Source organism: Oncorhynchus mykiss, chromosome 9 (assembly GCF_013265735.2).
Source record: "Oncorhynchus mykiss isolate Arlee chromosome 9, USDA_OmykA_1.1, whole genome shotgun sequence".
Lineage (NCBI taxonomy): Eukaryota > Metazoa > Chordata > Actinopteri > Salmoniformes > Salmonidae > Oncorhynchus > Oncorhynchus mykiss.
This window is the reverse complement of record NC_048573.1, coordinates 4,338,459-4,356,326: the sequence shown is the minus strand read 5'-3', so window position 1 is coordinate 4,356,326 and position 17,868 is coordinate 4,338,459. Positions and strand designations below refer to the sequence as shown.

Genomic DNA, 17,868 nt, shown 5'->3' with positions numbered 1-17,868 from the left:
GCTTCATAATTCATCGAGGTAATTTTGATTATCCATACTTTTTCTTTCAAGTATTTTTCATTTTATTTAACATTTATTTAACCAGGAAGGCCAGTTGAGAACACCTTTATTTAACCAGGTAGGCCAGTTGAGAACACCTTTATTTAACCAGGTAGGCTAGTTGAGAACACCTTTATTTAACCAGGTAGGCTAGTTGAGAACACCTTTATTTAACCAGGTAGGCTAGTTGAGAACAAGTTCTCATTTACAACTGCGACCTGGCCAAGAATAAAGCGTAGCAGTTCGACACATTCAACAACAGAGTTACACATGGAGTAAAGTAACAAACATACAATAAGGAACAAGTCTATATACAGTGTGAGCAAATGAGGATAAGGGAGTTAAGGCAATAAATAGGCCATGGTGGCGAAGTAGTTACAATATGGCAATTAAACACTGGAATGGTAGATGTGCAGAAGATGAATGGGCAAGTACAGATACTGGGGTGCAAAGGAGCAAGCTAAGTATCATATATATATATATATATATATATATATATACTGCTAAAAAAAATAAAGGGAACACTTAAACAACACAATGTAACTCCAAGTCAATCACACTTCTGTGAAATCAAACTGTCCACTTAGGAAGCAAAACTGATTGACAAATTTCACATGCTGTTGTGCAAATGGAATAAACCACAGGTGGAAATTATAGGCAATTAGCAAGACACCCCCAATAAAGGAGTGGTTCTGCAGGTGGTGACCACAGACCACTTCTCAGTTCCTATGCTTCCTAGCTGATGTTTTGGTCACCTTTGAATGCTGGCGGTGCTTTCACTCTAGTGGTAGCATAAGACGGAGTCTACAACCCACACAAGTGGCTCAGGTAGTGCAGCTCATCCAGGATGGCACATCAATGCAAGCTGTGGCAAGAAGGTTTGCTGTGTCTGTCAGCGTAGTGTCCAGAGCATGGAGGCGCTACCAGGAGACAGGCCAGTACATCAGGAGATGTGGAGGAGGCCGTAGGAGGGCAACCACCCAGCAGCAGGACCGCTACCTCCGCATTTGTGCAAGGAGGAGCAGGAGGAGCACTGCCAGAGCCCTGCAAAATGACCTCCAGCAGGCCACAAATGACAAATGTGTCTGTTTCTGACCATTTCAGCAGACTCCATGAGGGTGGTATGAGGGCCCGACGTGCAGAGGTGGGGGTTGTGCTTACAGCCCAACACCGTGCAGGACGTTTGAAATTTGCCAGAGAACACCAAGATTGGCCAATCGCCACTGGCGCCCTGTGCTCTTCACAGATGAAAGCAGGTTTACACTGAGCACATGTGACAGAGTCTGGAGATGCCGTGGAGAACGGATTTACGCAACTCTAACAATCTTCACATCGAAATCGTTGCACTGAGTTGTCGACACAAAATATAAGCCATTACAGGCTGTTGCTGAGTAATGGTGTGTGTGTGTGAGAACACTAGTTATTGGGGCGGCAGGGTAGCCTAGTGGTTAGAGCGTTGGACTAGTAACCGCGAGTTCAAACCCCTGAGCTGACAAGGTACAAATCTGTCGTTCTGCCCCTGAACAGGCAGTTAACCCACTGTTCCTAGTCCGTCATTGAAAATAAGAATTTGTTCTTAACTGACTTGCCTGGTTAAATAAATAAAGGTAAAATAAATAAATAAAAACACCTCCGATCAACTCATCAATAAACCGATTGTTCTAACTGATCCCTACTATTTAGTGAGACGCTTTATTGAATTGTGTATGAGAGTAAAGTTCACATTTGTAGGATTGATGTTAGTCAATGTTCATAGACCATTTCATGGTTCAAATGACCTTAGCTGTTGTGGGAGTCACTATCCACCTGCTCAACATTCAGTAGGCATATGTCTTGCTTTGTCTCAAAGTATATGAATCTGTAATCTGTTTTTCTCACGGACAGTTCAACCCATTGTGGCCTTAGTTGGTGATGACGTCATCCTGCCCTGCACCCTGAGACACACCGTCAGCGCTGTGCATCAGTCAGTAGAGTGGCAGAGACCGGACCTAAACCCAAAAGAGGTCCATCTTTACAGAGATGAGAAGGACGATCTGGTGCTCCAGAATCCAGTCTTCAGGGGAAGGACGTCACTGTTCAAAGAGGAACTAGAGAACGGCAACACTAGTTTAAAGTTGACCAGAGTGAAACTCTCTGATGCTGGAAACTACACCTGTTACATTCCACTGCTGGACCACCAGAAAACCATCATTCAACTCCTTGTTGGTGAGTCAACACACCTGCTGACCACCCAAACCCCCTTAAGAGACAGATCTCATGAAATCAAGGGTGAGTTCAATGTCAAGTCCATTGCATGATGAGTATTAGTTACATACTGTAGATTGGTTAGACTACATACTTAGCTTAACCCAAGTCCATGTAACTGTGGTATACGGTCTGATATCACAAACATTATAAACTAGGTGGTTTGAGCCCTGAATGCTGATTGGCTGAAAGCCGTGGTATACGGTCTGATATCACAAACATTATAAACTAGGTGGTTTTAGCCCTGAATGCTGACTGGCTGAAAGCTGCTGTATATGGTCTGATATCACAAACATTATAAACTAGGTGGTTTTAGCCCTGAATGCTGACTGGCTGAAAGCCGTGGTATATCTGTATAGGTGCTGTGTCCAGACCAGTTATCATCATTGAGAGAATGGAAGGCGATGAGGTGGTCCTGCGCTGTGAGGCTGAAGGCTGCTACCCAGAGCCTGTCATGGAGTGGTTTGACGCTCAGGGACGTGTCCTCCCTGCTGCTGGACCTACAGAGACGTCCAGAGACCGTGAAGGCTGCTACACTGTGACAAGCCATGTCATCGTCCCGAACTCTGACAACAACACCTTCACTTGTCGCGTTCAACAGTTGGAGATCAAACACATGAAGGAGAGACAGGTTCATGTTCCAGGTGAGTCTGTTTTGGATATTTGAATGAAGGCACTATCTGTAAAAAAAAAAGTCCTGTTTTAAAAGTCATTTCATGTGTAATAAGCATTAGGTATTGTAATAATTCTACATCCTGTGTTTCAGATCAAATGTTTCCTAGGACTTGTCATTCCTGCTGGCTGACAGTTCTTGTAGCAGTTCTTGGAGCAGTTCTTGTTGAAGCTGTAGCTGTAGCTGGAGGTCTCCTCTACCTGTTGATAAAAAAAGGGATATTGACCTTCAGAAAGGTAAGTCACACTTCCTGGTGTGGTAGTGTTATGGGGTGGAGTTACTTCCTGGTGTGGTAGTGTTATGGGGTGGATCTACTACTTTATCACCTGAAGGTACCATGTTCATCTGTACAAACAATAGTACACACACAACCAGCCGTCATACCGCTCACGAAGGAGACGCGTTCTGTCTCCTAGAGATGAACGTACTTTGGTGCGAAAAGTGCAAATCAATCCCAGAACAACAGCAAACGACCTTGGGAAGATGCTGGAGGAAACAGGTACAAAAGTATCTATTTCCACAGTAAAACGAGTCCAATAGCGACATAACCTGAAAGGCCACTCAGCAAGGAAGAAGCCACTGCTCCAAAACTGGCATAAAAAAGCCAGACTACAGTTTGCAACTGCACATGGGGACAAAGATCGTACTTTTAAGAAGAAATGTCCTCTGGTCTGATGAAACAAAAATAGAACTGTTTGGCCATAATGACCATCGTTATGTTTGGAGGAAAAAGGGGGAGGCTTACAAACCGAAGAATAAATTGCATCATGAAGAAGGAAAATTATGTGGATATTATGAAGCAACATCACAAGACATAAGTTAAAGCTTGGTTGCAAATGGGTCTTCCAAATGGACAATGATCCCAAGCAGACTTCCAAAGTTGTGGCAAAATGGCTTAAGGACAACAAAGTCAAGGTATTGGAGTTGGCATCACAAAGCCCTGACCTCAATCCTATAGAAAATTTGTGGGCAGAACTGAAAAAGCGTGTGCAAGCAAGGAGGCCTACAAACCTGACTCAGTTACACCAGCTCTGTCAGGAGGAATGGGCCAAAATTCACCCAACTTTTTGTGGGAAGCTTGTGGAAGGCTACCCGAAACGTTTGACCCAAGTCAAACAATTTAAAGGCAATGCTACCAAATACTAATTGAGTGTATGTAAACTTCTGACCCTCTGGGAATGTGATTTAAAAAAATAAAAAGCTGAAAATAAATCTCTCTCTACTATAATTCAGACATTTCATATTCTTAAAATAAAGTGGTGATCCTAACTGACCTCAAGACAGTGAATTTTTACAACGATTAAATGTCAGGAATTGTGAAAAACAGAGTTTAAATGTATTTGGCTAAGGTGTATGTAAACTTCTGACTTCAACTGTAAGGTAGAGTTCTGCCTAAGTGGCAGGCCCAGAGAGCAAATCAAGTGCACCTATAGGCCTACCGCTGGCCAATCAGATAACTCAGATGAATGTCTGCATGGTTTATTCATGCCATAGGCTGTTAAACAAAGGCTCTAACACGCATCAAATACTGTGAGATTTCAAAACCATGACGAGAGACTCAACCAACACAGCAAAGAGCTGCTGCTTTTATGAGTAAATTCACATGTTGTTATTCAGCACTGTCTTAGTTCAACACTTTTATAAGATAAGATCTTATAAAATATATATAAGATATATATAATATATATAAAATATATATAAGATATAATATAAGATCTCCCTACTTCCACTCACGCTACAACCACCACTGTAATGAATGAGGACAACCACCACTGTAATGAATGAGGACAACCACCCCTGTAGCTGTAATGAATGAGGACAACCACCCCTGTAGCTGTAATGAATGAGGACAACCACCACTGTAATGAATGAGGACAACCACCACTGTAGCTGTAATGAGTACAACCACCCCTGTAGCTGTAATGAATGAGGACAACCACCACTGTAATGAATGAGGACAACCACCCCTGTAGCTGTAATGAATGAGGACAACCACCCCTGTAGCTGTAATGAGTACAACCACCCCTGTAGCTGTAATGAATGAGGACAACCACCACTGTAATGAATGAGTACAACCACCCCTGTAGCTGTAATGAATGAGGACAACCACCACTGTAGCTGTAATGAATGAGTACAACCACCCCTGTAATGAATGAGTACAACCACCCCTGTAGCTGTAATGAATGAGGACAACCACCCCTGTAATGAATGAGGACAACCACCCCTGTAGCTGTAATGAGTACAACCACCACTGTAGCTGTAATGAATGAGTACAACCACCACTGTAGCTGTAATGAATGAGTACAACCACCACTGTAGCTGTAATGAGTACAACCACCACTGTAGCTGTAATGAATGAGGACAACCACCACTGTAGCTGTAATGAATGAGTACAACCACCACTGTAGCTGTAATGAATGAGTACAACCACCACTGTAGCTGTAATGAATGAGTACAACCACCACTGTAGCTGTAATGAATGAGTACAACCACCACTGTAGCTGTAATGAATGAGGACAACCACCACTGTAGCTGTAATGAATGAGTACAACCACCACTGTAGCTGTAATGAATGAGTACAACCACCACTGTAGCTGTAATGAGTACAACCACCACTGTAGCTGTAATGGATGAGTACAACCACCACTGTAATGAATGAGTACAACCACCACTGTAGCTGTAATGAGTACAACCACCACTGTAATGAATGAGTACAACCACCCCTGTAGCTGTAATGAATGAGTACAACCACCACTGTAGCTGTAATGAGTACAACCACCACTGTAATGAATGAGTACAACCACCACTGTAGCTGTAATGAATGAGTACAACCACCACTGTAGCTGTAATGAATGAGTACAACCACCACTGTAGCTGTAATGAATGAGTACAACCACCCCTGTAATGAATGAGTACAACCACCCCTGTAATGAATGAGTACAACCACCACTGTAATGAATGAGTACAACCACCCCTGTAGCTGTAATGAATGAGTACAACCACCCCTGTAGCTGTAATGAATGAGTACAACCACCACTGTAGCTGTAATGAATGAGGACAACCACTAATGAATGAGTACAACCACCACTGTAGCTGTAATGAATGAGTACAACCACCCCTGTAGCTGTAATGAATGAGTACAACCACCACTGTAGCTGTAATGAATGAGTACAACCACCCCTGTAGCTGTAATGAATGAGTACAACCACCACTGTAATGAATGAGGACAACCACCACTGTAATGAATGAGGACAACCACCACTGTAGCTGTAATGAATGAGTACAACCACCACTGTAATGAATGAGTACAACCACCACTGTAATGAATGAGGACAACCACCACTGTAATGAATGAGTACAACCACCACTGTAGCTGTAATGAATGAGGACAACCACCACTGTAATGAATGAGTACAACCACCACTGTAATGAATGAGTACAACCACCCCTGTAGCTGTAATGAATGAGTACAACCACCACTGTAGCTGTAATGAATGAGGACAACCACCACTGTAGCTGTAATGAATGAGGACAACCACCACTGTAGCTGTAATGAATGAGGACAACCACCACTGTAGCTGTAATGAATGAGTACAACCACCACTGTAGCTGTAATGAATGAGTACAACCACCACTGTAGCTGTAATGAATGAGTACAACCACCCCTGTAGCTGTAATGAATGAGGACAACCACCACTGTAGCTGTAATGAATGAGTACAACCACCACTGTAGCTGTAATGAATGAGGACAACCACCACTGTAGCTGTAATGAATGAGGACAACCACCACTGTAGCTGTAATGAATGAGTACAACCACCACTGTAGCTGTAATGAATGAGGACAACCACCACTGTAGCTGTAATGAATGAGTACAACCACCACTGTAGCTGTAATGAATGAGTACAACCACCCCTGTAGCTGTAATGAATGAGGACAACCACCACTGTAATGAATGAGGACAACCACCACTGTAGCTGTAATGAATGAGTACAACCACCCCTGTAGCTGTAATGAATGAGGACAACCACCACTGTAGCTGTAATGAATGAGTACAACCACCACTGTAGCTGTAATGAATGAGTACAACCACCACTGTAGCTGTAATGAATGAGGACAACCACCACTGTAATGAATGAGGACAACCACCACTGTAGCTGTAATGAATGAGTACAACCACCCCTGTAGCTGTAATGAATGAGGACAACCACCACTGTAATGAATGAGGACAACCACCACTGTAGCTGTAATGAATGAGTACAACCACCCCTGTAGCTGTAATGAATGAGGACAACCACCACTGTAGCTGTAATGAATGAGTACAACCACCACTGTAATGAATGAGTACAACCACCACTGTAATGAATGAGGACAACCACCACTGTAATGAATGAGTACAACCACCACTGTAGCTGTAATGAATGAGGACAACCACCACTGTAATGAATGAGTACAACCACCCCTGTAGCTGTAATGAATGAGGACAACCACCACTGTAGCTGTAATGAATGAGTACAACCACCACTGTAGCTGTAATGAATGAGTACAACCACCCCTGTAGCTGTAATGAATGAGGACAACCACCCCTGTAGCTGTAATGAATGAGTACAACCACCACTGTAGCTGTAATGAATGAGGACAACCACCACTGTAGCTGTAATGAATGAGTACAACCACCCCTGTAGCTGTAATGAATGAGTACAACCACCCCTGTAGCTGTAATGAATGAGGACAACCACCACTGTAGCTGTAATGAATGAGGACAACCACCACTGGTCTACACGGCCAATAGGGGACCACTGGTCTACACAGCCAATAGGGGACCACTGGTCAATAGGGGACCACTGGTCTACACGGCCAATAGGGGACCACTGGTCAATAGGGGACCACTGGTCTCATTGGTCAATAGGGGACCACTGGTCAATAGGGGACCACTGGTCTACATGGTCAATAGGAGACCACTGGTCTCATTGGTCAATAGGGTACCACTGGTCTACACGGCCAAGAGGGGACCACTGGTCTACACGGCCAATAGGGGACCACTGGTCTACACGGCCAATAGGGGACCACTGGTCTACACGGCCAATAGGGGACCACTGGCCAATAGGGGACCACTGGTCTACACGGTCAATAGGAGACCACTGGTCTACACGGTCAATAGGAGACCACTGGTCTACACGGTCAATAGGAGACCACTGGTCTACACGGCCAATAGGAGACCACTGGTCAATAGGGGACCACTGGTCAATAGGGGACCGCTGGTCTCATTGGTCAATAGGGGACCACTGGTCTACATGGTCAATAGGGGACCGCTGGTCAATAGGAGACCACTGGTCTACACGGCCAATAGGTGACCACTGGTCTACACGGTCAATAGGTGACCACTGGTCTACACGGCCAATAGGTGACCACTGGTCTACACGGTCAATAGGTGACCACTGGTCAATAAGGGACCACTGGTCAATAGGGGACCACTGGTCTACACGGTCAATAGGTGACCACTGGTCTCATTGGTCAATAGGTGACCACTGGTCTCATTGGTCAATAGGTGACCACTGGTCTACACGGCCAATAGGGGACCACTGGTCTACACGGCCAATAGGTGACCACTGGTCTACACGGCCAATAGGGGACCACTGGTCAATAGGGGACCACTGGTCTACACGGTCAATAGGGGACCACTGGTCAATAGGGGACCACTGGTCTACACGGTCAATAGGGGACCACTGGCCAATAGGGGACCACTGGTCTACACGGTCAATAGGAGACCACTGGTCTACACGGCCAATAGGGGACCACTGGTCAATAGGGGACCACTGGTCAATAGGGGACCGCTGGTCTCATTGGTCAATAGGGGACCACTGGTCTACATGGTCAATAGGGGACCGCTGGTCAATAGGAGACCACTGGTCTACACGGCCAATAGGTGACCACTGGTCTACACGGTCAATAGGTGACCACTGGTCTACACGGCCAATAGGTGACCACTGGTCTACACGGTCAATAGGTGACCACTGGTCAATAAGGGACCACTGGTCAATAGGGGACCACTGGTCTACACGGTCAATAGGTGACCACTGGTCTCATTGGTCAATAGGTGACCACTGGTCTCATTGGTCAATAGGGGACCACTGGTCTACATGGTCAATAGGGGACCACTGGTCTACACGGCCAATAGGGGACCACTGGCCAATAGGGGACCACTGGTCAATAGGGGACCACTTGTCTACATGGTCAATAGGGGACCACTGGTCTACACGGCCAATAGGGGACCACTGGCCAATAGGGGACCACTGGTCTACATGGTCAATAGGGGACCACTGGTCTACATGGTCAATAGGGGACCGCTGGTCAATAGGAGACCACTGGTCTACACGGCCAATAGGTGACCACTGGTCTACACGGTCAATAGGTGACCACTGGTCTACACGGCCAATAGGTGACCACTGGTCTACACGGTCAATAGGTGACCACTGGTCAATAAGGGACCACTGGTCAATAGGGGACCACTGGTCTACACGGTCAATAGGTGACCACTGGTCTCATTGGTCAATAGGTGACCACTGGTCTCATTGGTCAATAGGGGACCACTGGTCTACATGGTCAATAGGGGACCACTGGTCTACACGGCCAATAGGGGACCACTGGCCAATAGGGGACCACTGGTCAATAGGGGACCACTTGTCTACATGGTCAATAGGGGACCACTGGTCTACACGGCCAATAGGGGACCACTGGCCAATAGGGGACCACTGGTCTACATGGTCAATAGGGGACCACTGGTCTACACGGCCAATAGGGGACCACTGGCCAATAGGGGACCACTGGCCAATAGGGGACCACTGGTCTACACGGTCAATAGGGGACCACTGGTCTACACGGTCAATAGGGGACCGCTGGTCAATAGGGGACCACTGGTCTACACGGTCAATAGGGGACCACTGGTCTACACGGTCAATAGGGGACCACTGGTCTACACGGTCAATAGGGGACCACTGGTCTACACGGTCAATAGGGGACCACTGGTCTACACGGTCAATAGGGGACCACTGGTCAATAGGGGACCACTGGTCTACACGGCCAATAGGGGACCACTGGTCAATAGGGGACCACTGGTCTACACGGTCAATAGGGGACCACTGGTCTACACGGTCAATAGGGGACCACTGGTCTACACAGTCAATAGGGGACCACTGGTCTACACGGCCAATAGGGGACCACTGGTCAATAGGGGACCACTGGTCTACATGGTCAATAGGGGACCACTGGTCTACACGGTCAATAGGGGACCACTGGTCTACACGGTCAATAGGGGACCACTGGTCTACACGGTCAATAGGGGACCACTGGTCTACACGGTCAATAGGGGACCACTGGTCTACACGGTCAATAGGGGACCACTGGTCTACACGGTCAATAGGGGACCACTGGTCTACACGGTCAATAGGGGACCACTGGTCTACACGGTCAATAGGGGACCACTGGTCTACACGGTCAATAGGGGACCACTGGTCTACACGGTCAATAGGGGACCACTGGTCTACACGGCCAATAGGGGACCACTGGTCTACACGGCCAATAGGGGACCACTGGTCTACACGGCCAATAGGGGACCACTGGTCTACACGGCCAATAGGGGACCACTGGTCTACACGGCCAATAGGGGACCACTGGTCTACACGGCCAATAGGGGACCACTGGTCTACACGGCCAATAGGGGACCACTGGTCAATAGGGGACCACTGGTCAATAGGGGACCACTGGTCAATAGGGGACCACTGGTCTACACGGTCAATAGGGGACCACTGGTCTACACGGTCAATAGGGGACCACTGGTCTACACGGTCAATAGGGGACCACTGGTCTACACGGTCAATAGGGGACCACTGGTCTACACGGTCAATAGGGGACCACTGGTCTACACGGTCAATAGGGGACCACTGGTCTACACGGTCAATAGGGGACCACTGGTCTACACGGCCAATAGGGGACCACTGGTCAATAGGGGACCACTGGTCTACACGGTCAATAGGGGACCACTGGTCTACACGGTCAATAGGGGACCACTGGTCTACACGGTCAATAGGTGATGTCAACCATATTATACTCCTATATGAAATTAATTAGTGTTTCGTTTTTTTAAAATGTTTCTTAGTTTACTGATCATGTGAGGTTCTATTAGACAGTTCTGTTAGTTGACTGATCGTGTGAGGTTCTATTAGACAGTTCTGTTAGTTGACTGATCATGTGAGGTTCTATTAGACAGTTCTGTTAGTTGACTGATCATGTGAGGTTCTATTAGACAGTTCTGTTAGTTGACTGATCATGTGAGGTTCTATTAGACAGTTCTGTTAGTTGACTGATCATGTGAGGTTCTATTAGACAGTTCTGTTAGTTGACTGTGTTCATGTGAGGTTCTATTAGACAGTTCCGTTCTAATCCTGTCTCTCATCCCGTTTAAACAGGAAGCGTGGACGTCAGAAATGAACAAGGAAACGACGAAGAATGAGGAAGATGAGGCCAATGAATCCCAGTCTGTCATTGGTTTAGATGTGAAATTATCTATATTAATAGTATTATGTGTCATTTAACAGAAATGTTTGGATGGTCCCAGGAATCAAACCCACTATCCTGGAGTTACAAGGACCTTAACTATGACTACATAGGAATATGCATGGCTATATTTACATTTTAGTAATTTAGCAGACGCTCTTATCCAGAGCAACTTACAGGAACAATTAGGGTTAAGTGCCTTGCTCAAGGGTACATTGGCAGACTTTTCATCTTGTTGGTTCAGGGATTTGAACTAATGACGATCATTGGTTAATAATCAAATATTAAAATGTCATTCAAAGAACAGCATACAAACAAATGGATAGCATACGATCATAGATTAATTTGACTATACAAGTTTACACACAATTACAATGGCAAAGTCACAATAATCACAAGAATGGCGTCTGATCAAAGTCTACGTTGAGACCGAAGGACTCTGATAGAGGTGCTGGTTTAGATACAGTGCCTTCGGAAGGTATTCACACCCCTTCCCCTTTTCCACATTCTGTTACTTTACAGACGTTCTAAAATGGATTAAATAAAATCGTCATCAATCTAGACACAATACCCCATAATGACATCACAATACCCCATAATGACATCACAATACCCCATAATGACATCACAATACCCCATAATGACAAAACAGGTTTTTAGAATCTTTAGCAAATTTATTAAAAATAAAACCTGAAATAACTTATTTACAGCGCCAGGTAAAGGGTACCAAAGAATGCAAAAAACGATTTAATCCATTTTAGAATAAGGTTGTAAATGTCAAAAAATGTGGGAAAAGTCAAGGGGTCTAAATATTTTCTGAATGCAGCTGGGGGATTCGATCCAGCAACCTTTCGTTTACTGGCCCAATGCTTTTCTCTAGGCTACCTGCCGCCCCATGGCTCTAGGTAGTAAGGTGCTCGCAATGGGCTTATATGATAAACTTAGCACAATGCACTAAGATTTGAGGAACTGGTGCCTCTAGGGCATTTTATTGTTTTTTAAATTGTAACCTTTATTTAACTAGTCAAGCCCGCTAAGAACAAATTCTTATGGGACTCCTAAGCACGGCCGGATGTGATACAGCCTGGATTCGAACCAGGTACTGCATTGACACCTCTTGTTCTGAGATGCAGTGCCTTAGAAAACTGAGCCACTCTGATGCCTGTCTGTTTTATATGATCGTATTGTAGTGTATAATTATATTTATTTGAAGGTGTCATATGTGTTTATTGTAGTGTGGTGCTGTACAGGGCTCACTTGGAAAAAGAGACCTTTGTCTCAGCATGACTCAAAATAAAGGTGAAATTAAAATGTGATTGAAAGGTTCCTTTTTGGTTCAATGATTTGTATGAATTATTTTTTTTAATTCTCTGATGGTATTCCTCAGAGCGAGTTTAGAGAGGAGAGAAGAGCGCCACATTCTGGTCCACACATTTTCTTTCTGTGTGTAAATGTCTCAATGCACATCATATAGTGAAAGGACCAGCTATTTCAGGCCATGTTTTTTTGTTGCAGGCCATCTAATAATTTGGTAAAAATTTCAACTCCCATTTCACCATCTGACATAATGGTAGTCAACGTTTTAGAATTTGTATGGACTATTTTGTCATGATTTCCCCATTTCTAAGCCATACTGAACGATCAGCCGTTCGGGAGCCGAGTGAACGTCTCTTTTTAGGTGAACCGAGACAAATGATCCGGCTCACAGAAGACTGAATGACCATCACTACACAACAGAGGGAAAATTACCATATTTTATCATATAAATGAAAACATCTCATTTTAGAGTGAATAATAACTGGTATTAACACATTATAAATAATGACTAATCAGGAAGTGAGACCAACCCCAGGCTTCTGGACCTTTTAATAATATAATACCAATCAGGAAGTGAGACCAACCCCAGGCTTCTGGACCTTTTAATAATATAATACCAATCAGGAAGTGAGACCAACCCCAGGCTTCTGGACCTTTTAATAATATAATACCAACCAGGAAGTGAGACCAACCCCAGGCTTCTGGACCTTTTAATAATATAATACCAACCAGGAAGTGAGACCAACCCCAGGCTTCTGGACCTTTTAATAATATAATACCAATCAGGAAGTGAGACCAACCCCAGGCTTCTGGACCTTTTAATAATATAATACCAATCAGGAAGTGAGACCAACCCCAGGCTTCTGGACCTTTTAATAATATAATACCAATCAGGAAGTAGCCAGTGGGGTAAATGCAGATGGACCAATCCCAGGCTTCAGTACCTTTTCTAGCCACTATGCTGCATCAGTTGTTCTACAGATTATCATGGTTATTGTTCATAGGACATCTGATAGTCGACTATTGATGGGCTGTATGGTCCACTATGTTACACTATAGATGGGCTGTATGGTCCACTATGTTACACTATAGATGGGCTGTATGGTCCACTATGTTACACTATAGATGGGCTGTATGGTCCACTATGTTACACTATAGATGGGCTGTATGGTCCACTATGTTACACTATAGATGGGCTGTATGGTCCACTATGTTACAATAATACACTATAGATGGGCTGTATGGTCCACTGTGTTACACTATAGATGGGCTGTATGGTCCACTATGTTACACTATAGATGGGCTGTATGGTCCACTATGTTACACTATAGATGGGCTGTATGGTCCACTATGTTACAATAATACACTATAGATGGGCTGTATGGTCCACTGTGTTACACTATAGATGGGCTGTATGGTCCACTATGTTACACTATAGATGGGCTGTATGGTCCACTATGTTACACTATAGATGGGCAGTATGGTCCACTATGTTACAATAATACACTATAGATGGGCTGTATGGTCCACTATGTTACACTATAGATGGGCTGTATGGTCCACTATGTTACACTATAGATGGGCAGTATGGTCCACTATGTTACAATAATACACTATAGATGGGCTGTATGGTCCACTGTGTTACACTATAGATGGGCTGTATGGTCCACTATGTTACACTATAGATGGGCTGTATGGTCCACTATGTTACAATAATACACTATAGATGGGCTGTATGGTCCACTGTGTTACACTATAGATGGGCTGTATGGTCCACTATGTTACACTATAGATGGGCTGTATGGTCCACTATGTTACAATAATACACTATAGATGGGCTGTATGGTCCACTGTGTTACACTATAGATGGGCTGTATGGTCCACTATGTTACACTATAGATGGGCTGTATGGTCCACTATGTTACACTATAGATGGGCTGTATGGTCCACTATGTTACAATAATACACTATAGATGGGCTGTATGGTCCACTGTGTTACACTATAGATGGGCAGTATGGTCCACTATGTTACAATAATACACTATAGATGGGCTGTATGGTCCACTATGTTACACTATAGATGGGCAGTATGGTCCACTATGTTACAATAATACACTATAGATGGGCTGTATGGTCCACTGTGTTACACTATAGATGGGCTGTATGGTCCACTATGTTACAATAATACACTATAGATGGGCTGTATGGTCCACTATGTTACAATAATACACTATAGATGAGCTGTATGGTCCACTGTGTTACACTATAGATGGGCTGTATGGTCCACTATGTTACACTATAGATGGGCTGTATGGTCCACTATGTTACAATAATACACTATAGATGGGCTGTATGGTCCACTGTGTTACACTATAGATGGGCTGTATGGTCCACTATGTTACACTATAGATGGGCTGTATGGTCCACTATGTTACACTATAGATGGGCTGTATGGTCCACTGTGTTACACTATAGATGGGCTGTATGGTCCACTGTGTTACACTATAGATGGGCTGTATGGTCCACTGTGTTACACTATAGATGGGCTGTATGGTCCACTATGTTACACTATAGATGGGCTGTATGGTCCACTATGTTACACTATAGATGGGCTGTATGGTCCACTATGTTACACTATAGATGGGCTGTATGGTCCACTATGTTACACTATAGATGGGCTGTATGGTCCACTATGTTACACTATAGATGGGCTGTATGGTCCACTATGTTACACTATAGATGGGCTGTATGGTCCACTATGTTACACTATAGATGGGCTGTATGGTCCACTATGTTACACTATAGATGGGCTGTATGGTCCACTATGTTACACTATAGATGGGCTGTATGGTCCACTATGTTACAATAATACACTATAGATGGGCTGTATGGTCCACTATAGATGGGCTGTATGGTCCACTGTGTTACACTATAGATGGGCTGTATGGTCCACTATGTTACACTATAGATGGGCTGTATGGTCCACTATGTTACAATAATACACTATAGATGGGCTGTATGGTCCACTATGTTACAATAATACACTATAGGTGGGCTGTATGGTCCACTATGTTACACTATAGATGGGCTGTATGGTCCACTATGTTACACTATAGATGGGCTGTATGGTCCACTATGTTACACTATAGATGGGCTGTATGGTCCACTATGTTACACTATAGATGGGCTGTATGGTCCACTATGTTACACTATAGATGGGCTGTATGGTCCACTATGTTACACTATAGATGGGCTGTATGGTCCACTATGTTACACTATAGATGGGCTGTATGGTCCACTATGTTACACTATAGATGGGCTGTATGGTCCACTATGTTACACTATAGATGGGCTGTATGGTCCACTATGTTACACTATAGATGGGCTGTATGGTCCACTATGTTACACTATAGATGGGCTGTATTGTCCACTGTGTTACACTATAGATGGGCTGTATGGTCCACTATGTTACACTATAGATGGGCTGTATGGTCCACTATGTTACACTATAGATGGGCTGTATGGTCCACTATGTTACAATAATACACTATAGGTGGGCTGTATGGTCCACTATGTTACAATAATACACTATAGATGGGCTGTATGTTCCACTATGTTACACTATAGATGGGCTGTATGGTCCACTATGTTACACTATAGATGGGCTGTATGGTCCACTATGTTACAATAATACACTATAGGTGGGCTGTATGGTCCACTATGTTACAATAATACACTATAGGTGGGCTGTATGGTCCACTATGCTACACTATAGATGGGCTGTATGGTCCACTATGTTACACTATAGATGGGCTGTATGGTCCACTATGTTACACTATAGATGGGCTGTATGGTCCACTATGTTACACTATAGATGGGCTGTATGGTCCACTATGTTACAATAATACACTATAGATGGGCTGTATGGTCCACTATGTTACAATAATACACTATAGATGGGCTGTATGGTCCACTGTGTTACACTATAGATGGGCTGTATGGTTCACTGTGTTACACTATAGATGGGCTGTATGGTTCACTATGTTACAATAATACACTATAGGTGGGCTGTATGGTCCACTATGTTACACTATAGATGGGCTGTATGGTCCACTATGTTACACTATAGATGGGCAGTATGGTCCACTATGGTACAATAATACACTATAGATGGGCTGTATGGTCCACTGTGTTACACTATAGATGGGCTGTATGGTCCACTGTGTTACACTATAGATGGGCTGTATGGTCCACTATGTTACAATAATACACTATAGATGGGCTGTATGGTCCACTATGTTACAATAATACACTATAGATGGGCTGTATGGTCCACTGTGTTACACTATAGATGGGCTGTATGGTCCACTGTGTTACACTATAGATGGGCTGTATGGTCCACTATGTTACAATAATACACTATAGATGGGCTGTATGGTCCACTATGTTACAATAATACACTATAGATGGGCTGTATGGTCCACTATGTTACACTATAGATGGGCTGTATGGTCCACTATGTTACAATAATACACTATAGATGGGCTGTATGGTCCACTATGTTACAATAATACACTATAGATGGGCTGTATGGTCCACTATGTTACACTATAGATGGGCTGTATGGTCCACTATGTTACACTATAGATGGGCTGTATGGTCCACTATGTTACACTATAGATGGGCTGTATGGTCCACTATGTTACAATAATACACTATAGATGGGCTGTATGGTCCACTATGTTACAATAATACACTATAGATGGGCTGTATGGTCCACTATGTTACAATAATATACTATAGATGGGCTGTATGGTCCACTATGTTACAATAATACACTATAGATGGGCTGTATGGTCCACTGTGTTACACTATAGATGGGCTGTATGGTCCACTGTGTTACACTATAGATGGGCTGTATGGTCCACTGTGTTACACTATAGATGGGCTGTATGGTCCACTGTGTTACACTATAGATGGGCTGTATGGTCCACTATGTTACACTATAGATGGGCTGTATGGTCCACTATGTTACACTATAGAT

General features: G+C 44.1%; 1 protein-coding gene and 2 long non-coding RNA genes across 7 annotated transcripts in view; 1 reads left to right on the top strand and 2 right to left on the bottom strand.

Annotated features, from left to right (window-relative positions):
- Positions 1 to 12,833, top strand: part of LOC110515469 (butyrophilin subfamily 1 member A1) — a 49,821-nt gene extending 36,988 nt beyond the window's left edge. For 3 of the 5 annotated variants that reach the window (XM_036987122.1, XM_036987123.1, XM_036987124.1), the window contains exons 2-5: positions 1,924 to 2,307; positions 2,643 to 2,927; positions 3,050 to 3,192; positions 11,420 to 12,833. In XM_036987122.1, the coding sequence (XP_036843017.1) occupies positions 1,924 to 2,307; positions 2,643 to 2,927; positions 3,050 to 3,192; positions 11,420 to 11,545 (938 nt within the window). In that variant the 3' untranslated portion in view covers positions 11,546 to 12,833. Of the gene's footprint in view, positions 1 to 1,923; positions 2,308 to 2,642; positions 2,928 to 3,049; positions 3,193 to 11,419 lie in introns of those variants that run through there. The other 2 variants (XM_036987125.1, XM_036987126.1) reach the window with 2 other exon arrangements.
- The window catches only part of LOC118965972, a 29,460-nt gene continuing 13,281 nt past the window's right edge, over positions 1,690 to 17,868 (bottom strand). Inside the window, exon 2 of the long non-coding RNA XR_005053145.1 lies at positions 1,690 to 3,156. This is a non-coding gene — a long non-coding RNA (uncharacterized LOC118965972). The remainder of the gene's footprint in view (positions 3,157 to 17,868) is intronic.
- On the bottom strand, positions 13,332 to 13,805 carry LOC110531312. Its single transcript, XR_005053144.1, has 2 exons — positions 13,769 to 13,805; positions 13,332 to 13,693 (listed from the first exon to the last, which is right to left on the bottom strand). It is a non-coding gene; the product is annotated as an uncharacterized LOC110531312 (long non-coding RNA).